The sequence below is a fragment of the Stigmatopora argus genome, chromosome 1 (assembly GCF_051989625.1).
Source record: "Stigmatopora argus isolate UIUO_Sarg chromosome 1, RoL_Sarg_1.0, whole genome shotgun sequence".
Taxonomy (NCBI): Eukaryota; Metazoa; Chordata; class Actinopteri; order Syngnathiformes; family Syngnathidae; genus Stigmatopora; species Stigmatopora argus.
The window spans coordinates 9,859,400-9,876,380 of NC_135387.1; the positions used below are offsets into that span (position 1 = coordinate 9,859,400).

Sequence of the window (16,981 nt, forward strand, 5' to 3'; positions counted from 1 at the left end):
CGCCAGGCCACCGATTCAGGGTGTCCCCTGCCTGTGGCCCGGAGAAGTTAAGAGGCCATGCTATGAAGCTCATTTCACTGACAACTTTCTAAGTCACCAAAATTGCTAATTTGTGTTGCTGTATGTATATTTTTGACCCAGCAGATTTGATCACTTTTTCTGTTAACCCAAAGAACCAAACTTCATGAATGTTTTTTTGTGACAAAGAAGTATCTGTTCCATTCACTCTATCAGAGAAAAATCAGAGTTGTAGAAATAACTGGAAACTCAAGAGAGCCATGACATTATGTTCTTCACAAGTGTATGTAAACTTTTGACCACAACTGTATATTAAAGCAAACAAATGCAATGCGATGCAATTACCCAGTCAGTCACCTGACCTGAATCTAACTGAACATGCATTTCTTTACCAAAGGAAAAATGTTCAGAGGTCAAAGGCACAAACTGCATCACCTTACATGTTGTGTGTAGGATATTATTTCTCTTGTTGGCACTCTTTAAGTCAAAAGTCGTTTCTCCAACCATCGTCTTCTTCGATCCTGCCACAATGATCATTAAAAGCCTTGATTGATTTTGTTATTTTTATTTCTATGAAATTAATCCAGAATCATGCCACGTTGGCAATATTGCAGCAGGCAGTTCAATGACGTCATCGCAACGACTTCGGGGAAAAAAATTGGAAAAAAATACCAACAACAAACAAACAGTGTTGTAACTTTGACAAAAATGAAGTAAATACGTGTCAGGGCTGTTCTCGGGTTTCATGCGTGGGAGGTGAGCGTTTGCCACTACGCAATAAGACGAAGACGACGACGACGACGAGGAGGAGGAGGAAGAGGAGCCAGGATCCCCCCCACAGAAGCCGACACTTATTTTGTTTGGAGGACCCCGACACGCGGGGGTCACGGTGGCTTGAATGGACACGTAGTTAAAGACGCCGACTTGACCGACCGCAAGCTCATTAGGAAAACCTGGTGGCACAATTAAGCGCTTGGAGCGCAAAAGGTGGGTGCGTGTGTTTGGAGGCGCATTAACTTTTGTAACTTTAGTTACTTGCTCGTGCAGCACGTCGACTTTTGAAAGTGTGCTTTTTATTCATCGAGTGGATTCCGAAAGGTGGTTTGCTGGTGGAGGAGAGAAAGTAAGACGGCAGTAGAAATCTGCGCTTCTCACGCGGTGACTTTGGAATTTGCCAGATTGCGTTTTAATCAGCGAAAGCCGGCCGAGCGCAGTGAGCCAAATGCCGACTCATTGTGCGCCACCAAAATTCTTGTCATTTTCGACGTAGTATTTTCCATTTAAAAGAGTAGACTGTTCCACTGTGGCTTTGACGACGGCCCGCGTGTCAGCTCTTAGAACTCTAAAATCCAGTTTTCTGCTAAAACTCGGCCGCTTTGTGCGAATTCCTTACACTGACTTTCCAGACCAGGCAAACATCTCCCTTCCTTAAACGCAACACTGGGTTTTAAAATGAGTAATTCTGGTCATCTTAATGCATGTTTGAATGTCTTCTTTAATGTATTTTTTTTAATCAAACCGTAATCTCTTTGAGCTTTTGTCATGTCCAACAGATTTTTATTGCAGGCTGGGAGAGAGGATGGGAACTTGACTTGATTGGTTTTTTCCTTTATTAAAACCAGTCACTTAAATCAGTCACTTCCCAGTTAAAATTTAATTTTGATGTTTAGTGAAAGAGTAAGACATGCCGCCCCCAAAAACAAACACTCAAAAAACATGTAGAAAGTTTAGTTTTATTTATTTTTTTAAATATATATTCTATTGATGCTGTGTTTCATTCCCCCACTGTTATTTTCGAAATTTTCTATGCTGTTTGTAGTTTATAGTGGGACCACAACTATATTTTGTTGGCATTGGTGGTCAAGGGAAAGCTGCAAATCCAGCCAGTTTCATGCATTTATACAGAAACTGATTTTTTTTATTTTTACATTTCTAATGATACTGTGCTTTACACTCCACTAATACATTCTAGAATTATTGTCATTAACAGTGAGATCAAAAAGTACTTTTTTTAGCATTGGTGGTCAAAGAGGCACTGGATCGAGCAGCTTTTAATTTGTCTTGACTTTCTGTCACAGCTGCAAATCCCATCAGAGTTGTTAAGTAGCGTTTAAATGGACAGTTTCCTGCGTGTGTGTATACATCTGCTCTGAGCACACAATTCCACAGCAGCTCTCAAATTGTTCCCTCATTGTCTACTTCTGCTGTGTGCTGTTAAGTTTAGGGTTTGTAATTGTGGGGTGAAAACAGATGTCACCCTGCAGCAAAGTTTTGATACTACTTCATTGTTGCTTCTTATCATCATCTTTTTTAAAAAAGTACTACAAAGAAATCTCTTGGAGAAAAGCCTTACAGGTGACCCTGAATGGATTAAAATCTTAAAATAAAATAAAAACTTTAGCAAACAAGTATCATATACTTGCTTAAAAATAGTCTACTTGTATAAAAAACAAACTTAATTCTCTCATCTCATTTTATGAACCGCTTTATCCTGACTGGGGTCGCGGAGGCTTGGAGGGTGCTGGAGCCTATCCCAGCTGACTTCGGGCCACAGGCGGGGCACACCCTGAATTGGTGGCCAGCCAATCGCAGGGCACCAAATTTAATTTTACAAGCAAAATTAGTTTGTACAGTTGGTGATGGATAACTTGGATTCGTAGCAACAACAGAAAAATGTGTAGTTCATTCTGTCTGACAGTTTTGTCCTGTAGAGTGAGGAGCATTTTCTATCTGTGCTTGTGTAATTTTTCTCTGTACCTCAGCTTCATTCCAGATTCCTAAAACATGCGTGTTTGATTCATTTATGACTAAATCGTCCTTAGGTATTTATAGAAGTAGGATGTTGATGTAAGCAATTGACTGGCTACCAGTGCCGTTTCCTCCCACTAGAGCAAAATAGCTGTGACTTTAATGAGGTTAAAACTTGCAAATGTATGAATGGTGATGACAAGAAAATAGTGGAATGTGAATCGAGAATTGAATCGCGCATCAGACTCAAAACAAAGTATAGAAATAAAAACAGCAAAATTCTAAGAATACAATACAAATGGAACAACTTTATTTATAAACAATCTATGTTGCAATGAGGTACATATAGATGATTTTAGTAACTTGAGATGTGTAAAATCATTAATGACTGAGTTGTTATCTTCTCAAAAGCCTGTTTAGCTCTGCGGTTCACTCGTCACCATGAGTTGGAGTTTCCTGACCCGTCTCCTGGATGAGATTTCAAATCACTCCACCTTTGTGGGGAAGATCTGGCTGACGGTGCTCATCGTCTTCCGCATTGTTCTGACTGGCGTTGGCGGGGAGAGCATCTATTACGATGAGCAGAGCAAGTTTGTCTGCAACACGAACCAGCCAGGTTGTGAGAATGTGTGCTACGATGCTTATGCACCGCTCTCACATGTTCGATTTTGGATCTTTCAGGTAAGTGTCCAATTCTATAAGCATACGATCAAGCGTGGGACTCAGCTGAATTCATGTCTCCTGCAGGTAATCATGATCACCACTCCAACTATCATTTACCTGGGATTCGCCCTGCACAAGATCGCCCGCATGGACGACACTGACTATCGGCCGCTTCACAAGAAGAAGAGAATGCCCCTCATTACCCGTGGTGCCATGCGGGATTATGAGGAGGCAGAGGACAACGGTGAAGAAGACCCTATGGTTGCTGAGGAGATGGAACAGGAGAATCCAGACAAGGCAGAAAAAAGTAGGCAGACAGACTTTTTATACAGTAGTACATCTACATAAGAAATTAAATAGTTCGTAAATAAAGGCATATTTTACAATAAATTAACATAATCCCTTCCACAGTCTTGAAGACTACCTACTATAAACCCTGTAGAAGAATAAAAATACACCAATTTTGCATGAAATATGTATGCAAATGTATGTCTGTGTGCAAAAAGGGCAAAAGTATAAGAAAACTATTTATTTAGTTAGCCATTAAAATTATGCCACAATACCAAACCAAACAAAGACAAAACCATAAGCATCTCAGTTGAGGCATGCAATTGATGAAGGTTGATCTAGCTCAAATCTCAATTCTCTCTCTCTTGCTCACTTATTTTCGCTCTCTCCCTCATTCCACACATGGTGCTTGCTATATGTTGCAGCATATGTTTATGCCTCATTGGATATTTTTTAACTTGGGTAGATTATAGTATTTTGGAAGAATTATTTACATGTCAAACATAATACATTTGTATGTTGAAGCATTCGTAAGTAGAGGTACCATTGTCGGTTGCTTTGAGGATTGGAAGATTTTTTATTGTCAATCTTGTACACATTATATCCAGGACATCTCTCTTTAGTAACAATGAAACTTGAAAATATTTGGGGTTGAATTTATTATTGGTAACAAAACACTAGCGACCAGATGGTGTGGCGTTTACTCCCCTGACTTTGGAGAGGCCAAGTGTGGGATCGATTCCCACTTGGTGGCGGTATGATTGTCAGTGCGGATGGTTGTCTCTCTCTCTGTGTGCTTGATGACTGACTGGCGACCAGTCTTGGTAGTCTACCTTTTGCCCGTATTCAGCTGGGATAGACTCCAGCAAACCTTGTGAGGATACGCAGTACGGCTGATGAATGAATGAAAAAGATCACTAGTTAGTTCTGTATTGCATAGCTTTTTTTTAGATCTAGAAATGTGCGAGAAATTATTCCATTTTAAAGCCTCTCCTCTTTTGAGGTTTCTCAAGTCCTGCTTGGAGGGTTGTAAATATGTTGTTGGCTTTTCAAGGTCTGAAAAACATTCTTGAGCACCGAATAAAGTGCTGGCCGGCACTGTGACTCTTATTCGCTCTCCGAGCTGGAAAACGTACGTGTGCTCTACTTAAGGAAACATGTCACTAAAAAGTCCAAGTATTAAGTCCGCTTGTCAGACTTTGAAATTTACTGTAGTCGCGAATAATCGCAACTTATGTTTTACTGTCTGTTGCATTGAATATATGTATTTGGTAACTTGGTTGCAAGAATTACCACCCCCAATGTTCAAATTGCTTTGGGGTTCCTCTATCATTTTGTAATATGTGGAGGTTAAAATAAATAACAGGCCTCTTTTAACCAAGTAGAAATTATAAATCTATTCAAAAAGAGATACACATTATGAATATGTACACCCCATAACTGAAACATTTACTCTAATAGCCGGTTTGCATGGTTTTCACAAAGAAAAAAAAGTTAGCAAGCACGTCAGACAAGAGTTGGAGTTGGAGGTAAAATGGCGATTATATCTTGTTTACAGAAGAAAAAAAAGCTCTCGCTCACAAAATTTGTGAAAACCAGCAATTCTGTAAAAGTGCACGGGTTCGATTTTTATTTTACAAAAGGCAGAGACATGCAAATGCAGTGTGGGGGAGTTCATGACAAAGCCAAGTAATTTTAGTATTTTAGGTTTAATAAATATTTGTTCCCTTTCAGGCTTACCAGAGAAAAAGCATGACGGACGGCGGCGGATCTTGCGAGACGGACTCATGAAAGTCTACATACTTCAACTGCTTTGGCGTGCGGCCTTTGAAGTGGCCTTCCTTTGTGGCCAGTATATCCTGTATGGCTTTGATGTTATCCCCAACTACGAGTGCAGTCGCTCACCATGCCCACACAGGGTGGACTGCTTTGTGTCTCGGCCCACTGAAAAGACCATCTTCCTGCTGATCATGTACGTGGTGTCTTTCCTCTGCCTGATCCTCACCATCTTTGAAATGGGGCATTTGGGCATCGGCAGCATCCGTGACTCATTCCGCAAACGGGCCTCGCTCAGATCGCACGCGCCCTCCTCCTCTTTGCATGCCATAGCTTGCCCTCCACCAGGGTATCACACCGCTGTGAAAAAAGGTGTCAAAGGGGAGTTGACGCTCTCACCAAGGGGTAACCCTGGCATGGATGATTTTGGCCACGGGGGCAACGCGTCCCATGACCTAGAACGATTGCGTAAGCACTTGAAGCTGGCGCAGCAGCACCTGGACCAGGCCAACCACTTAGAGGAGGGCGGTCATTCGCGTAGCAGCAGCCCCGAGGTCCACACTGTGGCGCAGACGCCAGCTGAGCAGAACCGCCTCAATTTTGCGCAAGAGAAGAAAACCCCAAAAGGTATTTGGCAGCACACCTTGTATCTGGTCTGAATCTCTTAATTACATGCAATTTACTTTATATTTTCCTCCCTTTTTAAGGAATACACGCCTGAACCTGAATCCTGGCTCGATACTCGGTCTCGTCATTTCTACCAGCCTTTATCATTTTGGGTGGAGGTGTGCGTCTGTTTACCAGTTGGACCTCTGAGACACGATTATTGTTTGGCACCTAAGTGTGAAAGAAAAAGAATGTTCCCTTCAGTATTATGTCTGTTGAAAAGAAAAGCTGATTCACCTTTAATGGCCGTCACATCGTCAGTTCATGTTCAACCAAAGTGCCCAAAGCAGATTCACTTTCGTTCAGGCTTGCTTTCTCTCTCGCTTTTGATACTTAATTCCATGTCCGTTTCTACCACTTGAGCTTGGCCCAGTTATTTTTCTTCTGCTCACAAAAGAAACTGTACTTTTTTGGGGAATGTTTTTTGTAGGTTTTCTTGGGTGGATGTTTCTGAATCAGTGCTAAGTATTGTGATTCCAAGGCCTGTATCTTACCTTTATTGGACCAAATGTTGACCTGGGAAATGCTTGAATTCTTTATTCTTTGGAACTTTTGTAAAACGTTTTCAATACATACTTAACTTTTTGTTTACCACGAGTACCTTCCTGGACTCACATGAGGCATTTAATCATTGAGGGTTTGAATTCAAATTTACCACTTACTGTTTTTTGTTTCTTCCGCTCAGCTGTATATCAATGAACTGTGTAGAAATCAGTGGCGCCCACATTACTCTACTTTAATACATTCCTCTTGAGTGAGACATGATTTTCTTTCTCTAACAGGCATGCTCTGTGTTCATGCTCCAACACAGACATTTACATCCAAAATCACCAAAGACTCATCAGCAAATGCTTGTGTTTCTTTGAGGATTTCAATGTTTTTTTTGTAACTGGTTAGATGAGATGGAATCCCACCAACATTTCAATGTTTCTCACTCCTGCTCTTCAATTCTTACGGTACATTACAAAGAATGCCGCTCCAAACATATTTGTTTTTTGTAGCTGTAGATATTTTTTGAGAGTAAATATATTTGAACAGAAAATAATTAGTCCTGTCCTTTTTGTGGGTATCTTTTTAAACGTGTGGTTGGTAAGAAATTCAGAGTATCACTGCCATCTAATGTTTAAGATTGGAACTGAAGGTTTGGTGTTGGAGGACAAGGTCCCCCACGGAGTAAACGAACAAAGGTCTGCATGGGAGATAATTTTGGTGAAAGTGTTATTCATTCATTCGTTCATTTTCTGAACCCCTTATCCTCACATGGGTCGCGGGGGTGCTGGAGCCTATGCCACCTGACATCGAGCACGAGGCGGGTGACACCCATAATTGGTGGCCAACCAATCGCAGGCCACGAGGAGATGGACAACCATTCACGCTCACACTCATACCTAGGGGCAATTTAGAGTGTTCAAGCAGCTTACCCTGCATGTTTTTGGAATGTGGGAGGAGGGTCAACTGCGGAAAACCCACACACGGCCGGGACGAACATGCAAACTTGTCTCAAAATAATTTGCACAAACCAAACTTTGATGCTGATTGTGCAGTGGTTTTTCCGCCTGACTTTGGTGCAGGCAGGCTGGCTTCCATTCCCACTCGGTGTGATTGCGAGCGTTAGTGGTTGTATGTATCACTGTGCCCTGCATTTGGCTGGCAACCACTTAAGGGTACCCCCCCAGCTAGCCTCCATCACCCCTCCTTCCTGGCGAGGATAAGCAGTTTGGAGGATGAATAAATGAGTTGCTTAAAGGTTAATGAATCTGTATTCATTCATTCATTTTATGAACCGCTTCATCTTCATCTTTATCCTCACAGAGGGTACTGGAGCCTATTCCAGCCAGAGGAGGGCGACACTGAATCGGTGGCCAGCCAATTGCAGGGCACAATGAAGTTCTGAGGTTAGTTCTAACCTTGGCTCTTGAGTGAGGAGAATTTTCTACCTGTGCTTGTGTCATTTTTCTCCTGGTTCTTCAGCTTCATTCCAGATTCCCTAAACATGCATTTCAGTTCATTTATGACTAGATAGTCTTTAGGTATTAATAGAAGTAGGATTTTGATGCAGAATGTAAATGATTATCAGTCCCATGTCTGCCTCGAGACCAAAATAGCTGTAACTTTAATGATGTGACCAGGAATAGCAAATGTATAAATACTAATGACAAGAGAATAGTCAAATTTATATTCAGAATTGATTCAAACATTTAAGTAAAATAAACACAGCAAAATTCAAACAATACATATTGAAATCAGGGATATCATGAAATCCCTGATTTCAATATACAAACAAAACAACTTTATTCATAAACAATCTAAGCTGTAATGAGATGGATTGAGAATATTTTAGTAACTTGAGACGTGTCCAAAACATTAACAAATTACTTGCTTCCTCCTAAAAAGCCTGTTTAGCTCCACGGTTCCCTCGGCACCATGAGTTGGACTTTCCTGACCCCTTTCCTGGATGAGATTTCAAGCCACTCTGACGGTACTCATCATCTTCTGCATCGTATCTTCTGCATCGTTCTGACTGCCGTTGGCGAGGAGAACATATACTACGATGAGCAGAGCAAGTTTGTCTGCAACACATGAGAATGTGTGCTACAATGCTTATGCACCACTCTCACACATAGTCTTCCAGAAGGGCCTAGGCCACATTTGATGACGCATCTTTCAGAGGCACACAGAAAGACGCTGACTCATACATTTTCAGGGCCCTGAGAAAGTCTTCTCAACCCCCCCTGACTGTGATAGTCAAGGTACTGTATTCTTTGTTCGTCACCTTTATTCTTAGACTGTATTTCCATAGTAATGGATGTAAACTTTCAACACCAGATAACATTATCTAAAGAGCTATATGCGTGTCTGCACTCGCGTGCGTGTGTCTGTGTGTGGCAGCAGGCGGAGGTATGTGACTCATCGGGGGTGGCAGCTGTAGGTCCAGTGCTCAGCATTTAAACAGGGGGTCGAGAGAAGGCGGACGAAACGTTCAGCTCAGAGGTTCCAAGAAGTTTTCAAATGGTGCTTTCTTCATAAAAAGGTGGTTGCAGTGCTCGAACATTCCAGCTCGGATTCTCTCACTCCCTCTCTGTCACCTGACAGAGGGGGGGCTCTAAGTCTTGAAAAAGGACCATGCTGATGGCCGCTAATGCTCCATGATCCAGGGTGGACTTACACCTGCAGAAGGACACGCAGAGATGTACTATTTCCCACCATGGATCTCATTACTTTAACCTGGGCTTTGCGAGGATGCTCAAAAGAATTTCCCGTGGCTTTAAAGGCAAAGTCAGGTGTGTAGAATTGTGGAAAAGGTTTTTTTTTTTCACATCAAAACTACTAATAGGTGTTAGGACTATGGAAGATTGTGCGTGAAATTCCTTTTAATGCTCAAGTGATAAGATTCAGGTATATTTTAAAGGGATCAAATGACAGCTTGAACAGAATCTTTTGTGTGTTACATAGGGAAGTAAAACACTGCAATATGTATGTACATTTTATTGATTCAGTGGAGTAAACATACATAACCATCTCCCACACACACGTTCCCTCTGTAAATTTGGAATTTATCACAGCTGTAAGTTTAAAAAGGAATCTTCAGCATGAATTTCCTGCGGGGTAAAAATACAAAACTGTTCATTTAAATATTAGACTGGCTAACTTTTTGTAGTGAGGTATAACGGTAACGTATGTGTTTCTCTTCCAGTCTCCTACCGGGTCATGATCGTGCCTTGCGAGTCCAAAGGTGTGAGCGCTGAAGGAGTTTTTGGCAAGCGGCTTGCAGCAAGTGCCATCCAGATATAAAGTTTCTGACGTAGTTTATATGGAAAATTCAAGATGACTGAAAGTTCAGCATCCAGTCCCAGTCTAAACCACTCACGAAACAGGGCTACATTTTGTAACATGAAAGACCACCTTGTTCCTGATCAGGAGCCAAAGCCACCAGTTTTTGTTCGCAAACTCCGCAAGGCCGCAGTGGGAACAGGCTGTGACATCCGCCTTAGAGTGTCATTGGCAGGTTTTCCAAAGCCATCACTCACCTGGTACCATAACCATATCCTGTTGCCACTCACGGAAACCCAGGACCCAGGAGGATTGTGGATACGGGACTGCCAAACACAGGACGCTGGTTTATACACCTGCGTGGCTGCCAATGAACTGGGGGAGGCCAGCTGCAGTGCCGTCCTTGCCATAATGGATCTTGGAGAAGGTAACGTTTTTATTTTTCTCTCTTATTGTTCGACACTTGGAGGAATATTTCAAATTAGTTTTTAACACCTTAAATGGTGATAGTGTTTTGACATGCCTGCTTTGAAGATTTGTATGTACGTATTGGATTGGATAACTTTATTCATCTCGTGTTTGGGAAATTTCGTTGTCACAGTAGCAAGAGGGTGAGGATGCAGAAATAGGAAAGGGATTTTAGACATAAATAGATAGGTAATAAGTAAGTTCATAAATAAATACATGAATAAATATATAAATAAATAAGCGTGTTGCTGAAATATATACATGTATATATATATATATATATATATATATATATATATATATATATATATATATATATATATATATATATATATATATATGTACATACACACACACATATATATATATATGTATGTGTGTGTACATACACATATATACACATACATACACATACATATATAGTGGTACCTCTACTTACGAATGTCTCTACCTACGAAGCATTAAGTTTATGAAAAGCCTAATTTGTAAAATTAAGTCTCTACTTAGGAAAAATCCAAGTTATGAAACCACTTCTGGAACGAATTAATTTCGTCAGTAGATGTACCCCTCTATATGTTTGTTGATACATATACATATACATATCTTTACATGCTCCATGACAAATGACCAAGACTGTTATTTATTTTTTAATGTACTCCTTTTAAATATATAGAAATTTGTGTTAAGATCAAAAGTTTGGAAATAACCCTGCTCATTGCCAAAAGAACACTATACCTTCAGGGAAGCGTGTTGATAGAAATATCAGGCTTTAGGTTTGTTTCCTTCAGCTGGACCAGGTGCCTTAGAAAGGGAGGAAATAATTACAAACAGTGTTCACGTCTGCAACATAATTTCTCTTGATTGTTTTTCTTCTCAATGAAAGCATTAACATTGAGTCTATAGGTTTTAATCTGTGCTTGTAACAGTGTGACTGTGGCCTAGTTGAATCACTAAAATTAGTTGGTGAGAATTCACAAGCATGTGAGAGATAAATGATCCTGGGTTTGTTCACTCTGCTCACAGTCTGTTTTCTGGCTCGCTGAGAGCTCATGAGAGCTGATGAAATCTGAATATGACACTTGCTTATCAGATCCATTCTCTGAAAAAAAAAATGCTTTATCCAAGTCCCAATTTTTGGTTTCCCCATTATCGCTTGTACATTTTTTTCAACAGCCCTTCACTCCTCTGTGCCGGGTTATTTCCAGCACGGTATGTGCTTTGCTGACTTGGGGGGTCTCAGAGCTCTGATGTGTGCATGCGTCTCCAATTGCACCAGCAGACATCATAGATAATTATAGCATCCCCGCGGTCAAGAAGTGATGCTGTCACACTCAATCACGTTCAGCGCCCTGAAAGCAAGGTGAAGGGCCTCTAAATGTGTAGTTATATGTGAGTCTGTTGTGTGTGCGGTGAATTTTAATGGCTGCTCTAGCAGTAGACCAGCAAGGTTTTCAATCTTAAGAAGTGGTGAGTAATAACAAAGTACTCAAATATCTGAGCCGTGCTAAGTAAATGTTGTTCTACTTTTATTCACAACATCTGAAAACATTTGGATATATATATTTTTTTACTAAATTATGAATGTATGTAGTTTTCCTCAGTTATTTTTTTTTACAGCTTTAACAAAATGATTCAGCAGATTCAATTAGGCGAGCTACTCATCACACGTGACCTTAATTTTCACTTTGTACTTAATTTTAATTATTTGTGCAAAATATGGTGTCTTTTTTTATTTTTTATTTTTTTGCCAACCTAAAACTCTCAATTTTCTTCCAGTAAAAAAATATTCATCTAATCAGGAAAAACACAAACAGATATATTAGTTAGTTAATTAATACATTTTTAATGTATGTTAGCGGGCGGCCCGGTGGGGCGAGTGGTTAGCGGGTCGGCTTCACAGCTCTGGGGTCCTGGGTTCAAATCCAGGTCAGGTCCACCTGTGTGGAGTTTGCATGCCTGCGTGGGTTTTCTTCGGGTTCTGGTTTCCTCCCACATTCCAAAGACATGCATGGTAGGCTGATTGGACACTCTAAATTTCCCCTAGGTATGAGTGTGAGTGTACATGGTTGTCCGTCTCCTTGTGCCCTGCGATAGGATGGCCACCGATCCAGGGTGTCCCCTGCCTCTGGCCTGGAATCAGCTGGGATAGGCTCCAGCACCCACCGTGGCCCTAATAAGGATAAAGTGGTTCAGAAAATGAGATGAGATGTATGTTGTCCAACTGTTTCCAAAATATAATCTGGCTTGCAGATTGAAAGGAAAGTCTGGCATTACTTAAATATATTGGTTTTTGGCCTCCTGATCTGTTGCTGGATCTTCCTCTGATGTTTTCTCTGCTATTAAGAACCAATCAAGAGACTGTATACCCAGTAGAGCAGGGGTGGCCAAGTTCGGTCCTCGAGAGCCCCTATGCAGTCTGTTTTCCATGTCTCCCTCCACCAACACACCTGAATCAAATAATCGGGATCGGTATGAAGCTTCTCGACAGCTTGCTAATGAGTTGATCATTTGATTCAGGTGTGGTAGAGGAGGGAGACATGGAAAACAGACTGGATAGGGGCTCTTGAGGACCGGACTTGGCCACCCCTGCAGGAGAGTGTTGTTGAGCTGCCAGAAAAGTTGATACACATTGCCACAGTGGGTGAAGAATATCTCCCGACCTCTACTTCGTTCCTTCCTTATAGCCTATTTTTTCTCTCTGCGTCAATCCAGTTCTCAAAAATTCTCCGCTTGGTCTGTGCGAGCCCAGGGAGCATAAGATAAATATCTCAATCCTAAAGCAAGAAAGTTACGTTGACTAAGGTCGAGGCCATAGCTAATCTAAAACATGTGCCTCAGGGAGGCCTAACCAAGCAAATGATCGGCAAATAGTATCTCTACTTCAACAAGAGTCTCTAGTTTGGTTCATATTAAGTGAGTCTCCAAGTGGATTGAATTTTGCTGATCAGCATGTGCTGGCTGACGAATGAAGTTAACTAGTAATCGTGAGCTATCTTACACAAGCTCATTATAAATAAAAGAACGCTGATCCATTGACTTGCCCGGATTCCTCCTTCAAGACGGCAGAATTCTTCAATCAATTGTATGTGGTCATTTCAGTCACATCAATAAGGGATTTGATATGTAATATTTTAAGTTCTGAACTCCACGAAGTTGAAGTAACCGATGTAATTGGAAATGATGTTGTGTGAGCAGCAAATTCAGCAGAAAGCTCTACTTTTACAAAGTACAGCGGCAAACTGCACACTGCGTAACGTTTCACAAGATGGCTGTCGTAAGTGCGTAGGTTTAAGAGGTCAAAGCAGAATGAGCCATCGGAGGACGGCAGAGGTCGCAGTGTGTCTCCTGTCTTGACAGAAAAGGAGGGGGATAGTTCTCCTTTATTGGGGGTGCGGAGGGAAAGTCCAGTGCAAATTTAGACAGCTGGAATCAAAGTTTAGGTGGGCAATGAGAGCACAGGAACAGGTCATGGGCTGAGGAGAGGTACGGAGTTTTATGCTCATTCCGGACTCACAGGGGAAGTTATTGTGGATTTGCTGTTTGTATGTTGGTGGAAGGGCATGCTGAAGAGGGAATTTCTTGACGCTCGCAAGGCATTGAGGAGTACGAAGGAAGGGAACACTGGAACAAGGAGCCGGAAGCACCAAAGTGAGAAATTGTTTGGTCCTGTTCTTAATGTGTATTTTGTTTACTAATGAGCCACTGTACGTGTATGAGGAACAGAATGCTGAAAGGTAGTCAAGAATGGTTTTTAAACTCAGGTTACATAGTAAATCTGGCTGTCACTTAGTTTATATCTCTAATTGATCTTGTGTCACAGTTTGCTATTTACCTTGGTTTTAATTATTTATCTTAAACTTATGGCTAACAAGAAATCTTTGAGCCTGAAGAATTAAACTGTGTTATGGACTGATCATTTACCCAGCATTTTAACCTTTTTTCATAGTAATTCAGAACAGAAATCAAGGTAAATGTTCAGGGAATTTGAGATTGACACCTCTGATACATGTTTCAATAAGTAGTGTTATTTTCTAGCAATTTATACAGCAATTTTCACTCTCACATTTTTTTCTTAGAGATACTGTATACCTGCCGAATTGAGATTCTCTAAATGTTATTTTTAAGTGGGTTTAATTTCTAATTAATTCCAAGTTCAAGTCCAAGTTTCATCTTGTGACAAGGCAGCTGAAGCAACACAAGCGCTCCCTTCTGTGTCACTGGCTTTGTGTCCTGTCCCTGTGGTTCACAGGGACCTGCTGGGATTTAGTCAGGATTAGTTGGTAGGATCGGGTGGCAAGTCACGTGACAAAAATTGGCATTCTGCTGCCGAAATAAGGTCTTCTCAGAGTTTGTGTGAGACATCAAAATTAAGTCTCACACAAGGTCACGTTTTTTCAAGATTGTTGTTGCTCAGTCCAGTCTTTAGAATTGATTAAATTCAAAATTATTGTTGGGTCAACATAATCGCAATTTTTCACAACTCTTTCATTACGATATATACTGTGTATTTTTCCAGTAAATTCCTCTCACGGAGTTTTCCATTAATGCAACCATGAAAAAAAACACTATTGATTTTAAATGATGCAAAGACTGTCAACAAAGGTCAGATCATGTTATCAATTATCATGCAAATAGTTAGTTCCCTGATTATTCCCTCCAGCCACTTTCAGCATACCAAGTTTGGCATAGTTTAGGCAAAATCAATTTAAATTAGTAGCAAAAGCTTGAAAACATCCCTATTAACACAATGCTGTAAAATTAAGTGAGGTTTGTTTCATCAGTATTGTCTTTGTTATCTTGTGTGAATATTTACATAAAACAATTTTTCCATCTGCTTGATGCTGGAAATTTCTAATCAGCCAATCACATGGAAGAAAGGTCAAAACAGTCAAGATGGTGTGCTGCAATCCAAAACTGATTGTTGGTGCCAAATGGGCTGGTTTGAGTATTTAGGAAACTGCTAATCTCCTGGGATTGCCATGCACAATCATCTCTATGGTTCAATGCCCGTGGTCTGAAAAAGAGAAAACATTCACTTAGCGTCGCTTATCTCGGCGAAAATGCCTTGTGTGATTTTTTGTTGCTGTACCCCACCTTCCTCAAGATTTGACATGGTGCAGAGATGCTCTAATGGCTATCTTGATAATAACGAGTTATTCTCCAAGTTACTGTTGCCTTTCTATCAGCTCAGAGCGGGATTTTTTTTTGCCAAGAATGGTGCTTGTCGACTTATGTATTTTAAGATTATATAAATTACATTTTATGATGTGTTCTTCTGTCTGTGGCAATAGAATTGGTTGATTTTAGGTCTCCCAATGAAAACAAAATTCAAAATCAGGGAGTACTAAACCTCTCGTTGGATTATAGATGAAGAACTGATGCAGTGATGGATATATTGATTTTAGAGCATTTGAGCACTATTGTGGGGGGGTGTCCTATATCATGCATGACACACTTGCATCGATTGCTGCACTTTCCGCCACCTCCCAGCGCTGATGGATCGAGGAGATTAAGGGTGTCGAAGTTGAGAACCTCATAGAAAGAGACACACATCTTATTGTGCCTCAAGAATAGTTCAGAAATGACCGTACCGCCTGAGTGTCACCAAATTCATGATGGTTGTAGTAAATCTTATGGATTTATTCTGTTTTCTAAAGAGAAACATGCCTTGCTTGGCAGCACCGGAAAGTCCACAGTCCTGCAATAAAGGAGCCTCTGTGCTTACAGTTTATTTTTAGATTCATTTACTGAAGGCGGAGGAGGTGAGGAAAGCACAGATGTGTCTGAAAGGACAATTAAGTTGGAGTGTGCAAGGTGCGGAAAAAAGAATATGCTTGTGTGTGGGCGGGATCAGAATAGTGAGAAAGATGGAATGGTGCCAAGAGGAAGAGATGGAATGTGAGATTGTTTTCTATAAAGCGAACACAAAAATATATTATGCAACTCAAACAACACAGCAATGAACATTTTTAAGCAGTAGCATGTATATAAATTGAATTATCATCTCAAAAGTTGTAGTTTGTGTTCGCTAAAGTGCGTCACACGGTGCTGTTAGCCGCACGCACATTCGTTATGATATGTACACCATTAACGCCATTAGTTACACATCATCTAAACCAATAAAAACTACAAAGCATTTCTATGTTTCTGACAATCACTTTGCTGAAAAATTTTAGACGGTTGAATGACACCGATTCTTTTCTACAAGATGAATTTGATCGATGTTTTGCATTTTCTTTTATTTCAATTCAATGATGCCTAACCAGGGTGGCCCGGCGGATGAGTGGTTAGCACGTCGGCTTCACAGCTCTGGGGTCCTGGGTTCAAATCCAGGTTGGTCTACCTGTGTGGAGTTTGCATGTTCTCCCCGGGTACTCAGGTTCCTCCACATTCCAACAACGTGCATGGTCGGCTGATTGGACACTGTAAATTGCTCCTAGGTATGAGTGTGAGTGTGAATGGTTGTCCATCTCCTTGTGCCTTGCGATCGGCTGGCCACAGATTCAGGGTGTCCCCTGCCTCTGGCCCGAAGTCAGCTGGGATAGGCTCCAGCACGCCCCGCAACCCTTGTGAGGATAAAGCG

The 16,981-nt window shown here is 41.0% G+C and overlaps 2 protein-coding genes across 3 annotated transcripts in view; both read left to right on the top strand.

The window, feature by feature from the left end:
- Nucleotides 1-758: 758 nt before the first annotated feature.
- Nucleotides 759-6,919, top strand: LOC144070693 (gap junction gamma-1 protein-like). Of its 2 annotated transcripts, none has more exons than XM_077595121.1 (5): nucleotides 759-1,005; nucleotides 3,178-3,447; nucleotides 3,514-3,736; nucleotides 5,452-6,120; nucleotides 6,201-6,919. In XM_077595121.1, the coding sequence occupies exons 2-5, from the start codon at nucleotides 3,208-3,210 to the stop codon at nucleotides 6,212-6,214; spliced, it is 1,146 nt and encodes a 381-aa protein (XP_077451247.1). In that variant the 5' UTR covers nucleotides 759-1,005; nucleotides 3,178-3,207; the 3' UTR covers nucleotides 6,215-6,919. The 2 variants fall into 2 exon arrangements, with proteins under 2 accessions (XP_077451247.1, XP_077451254.1); XM_077595128.1 differs by having other exon boundaries at nucleotides 994-1,141.
- A 2,152-nt stretch (nucleotides 6,920-9,071) lies between these two features.
- The window catches only part of LOC144070702 (striated muscle preferentially expressed protein kinase-like), a 37,437-nt gene continuing 29,527 nt past the window's right edge, over nucleotides 9,072-16,981 (top strand). Inside the window, exons 1-3 of the mRNA XM_077595136.1 lie at nucleotides 9,072-9,190; nucleotides 9,315-9,440; nucleotides 9,854-10,357. Of these exons, the coding sequence (XP_077451262.1) occupies nucleotides 9,985-10,357 (373 nt within the window). The 5' untranslated portion in view covers nucleotides 9,072-9,190; nucleotides 9,315-9,440; nucleotides 9,854-9,984. The remainder of the gene's footprint in view (nucleotides 9,191-9,314; nucleotides 9,441-9,853; nucleotides 10,358-16,981) is intronic.

Bases quoted from the DNA above. Each gene is read 5' to 3' on its own strand.
- LOC144070693 (XM_077595121.1), top strand. From the start codon at position 3,208: ATGAGTTGGAGTTTCCTGACCCGTCTCCTGGATGAGATTTCAAATCAC. The intron at 3,448-3,513 runs GTAAGTGTCCAA...TGTCTCCTGCAG, and splicing joins TTCGATTTTGGATCTTTCAG to GTAATCATGATCACCACTCC. The intron at 3,737-5,451 runs GTAGGCAGACAG...GTTCCCTTTCAG, and splicing joins TCCAGACAAGGCAGAAAAAA to GCTTACCAGAGAAAAAGCAT.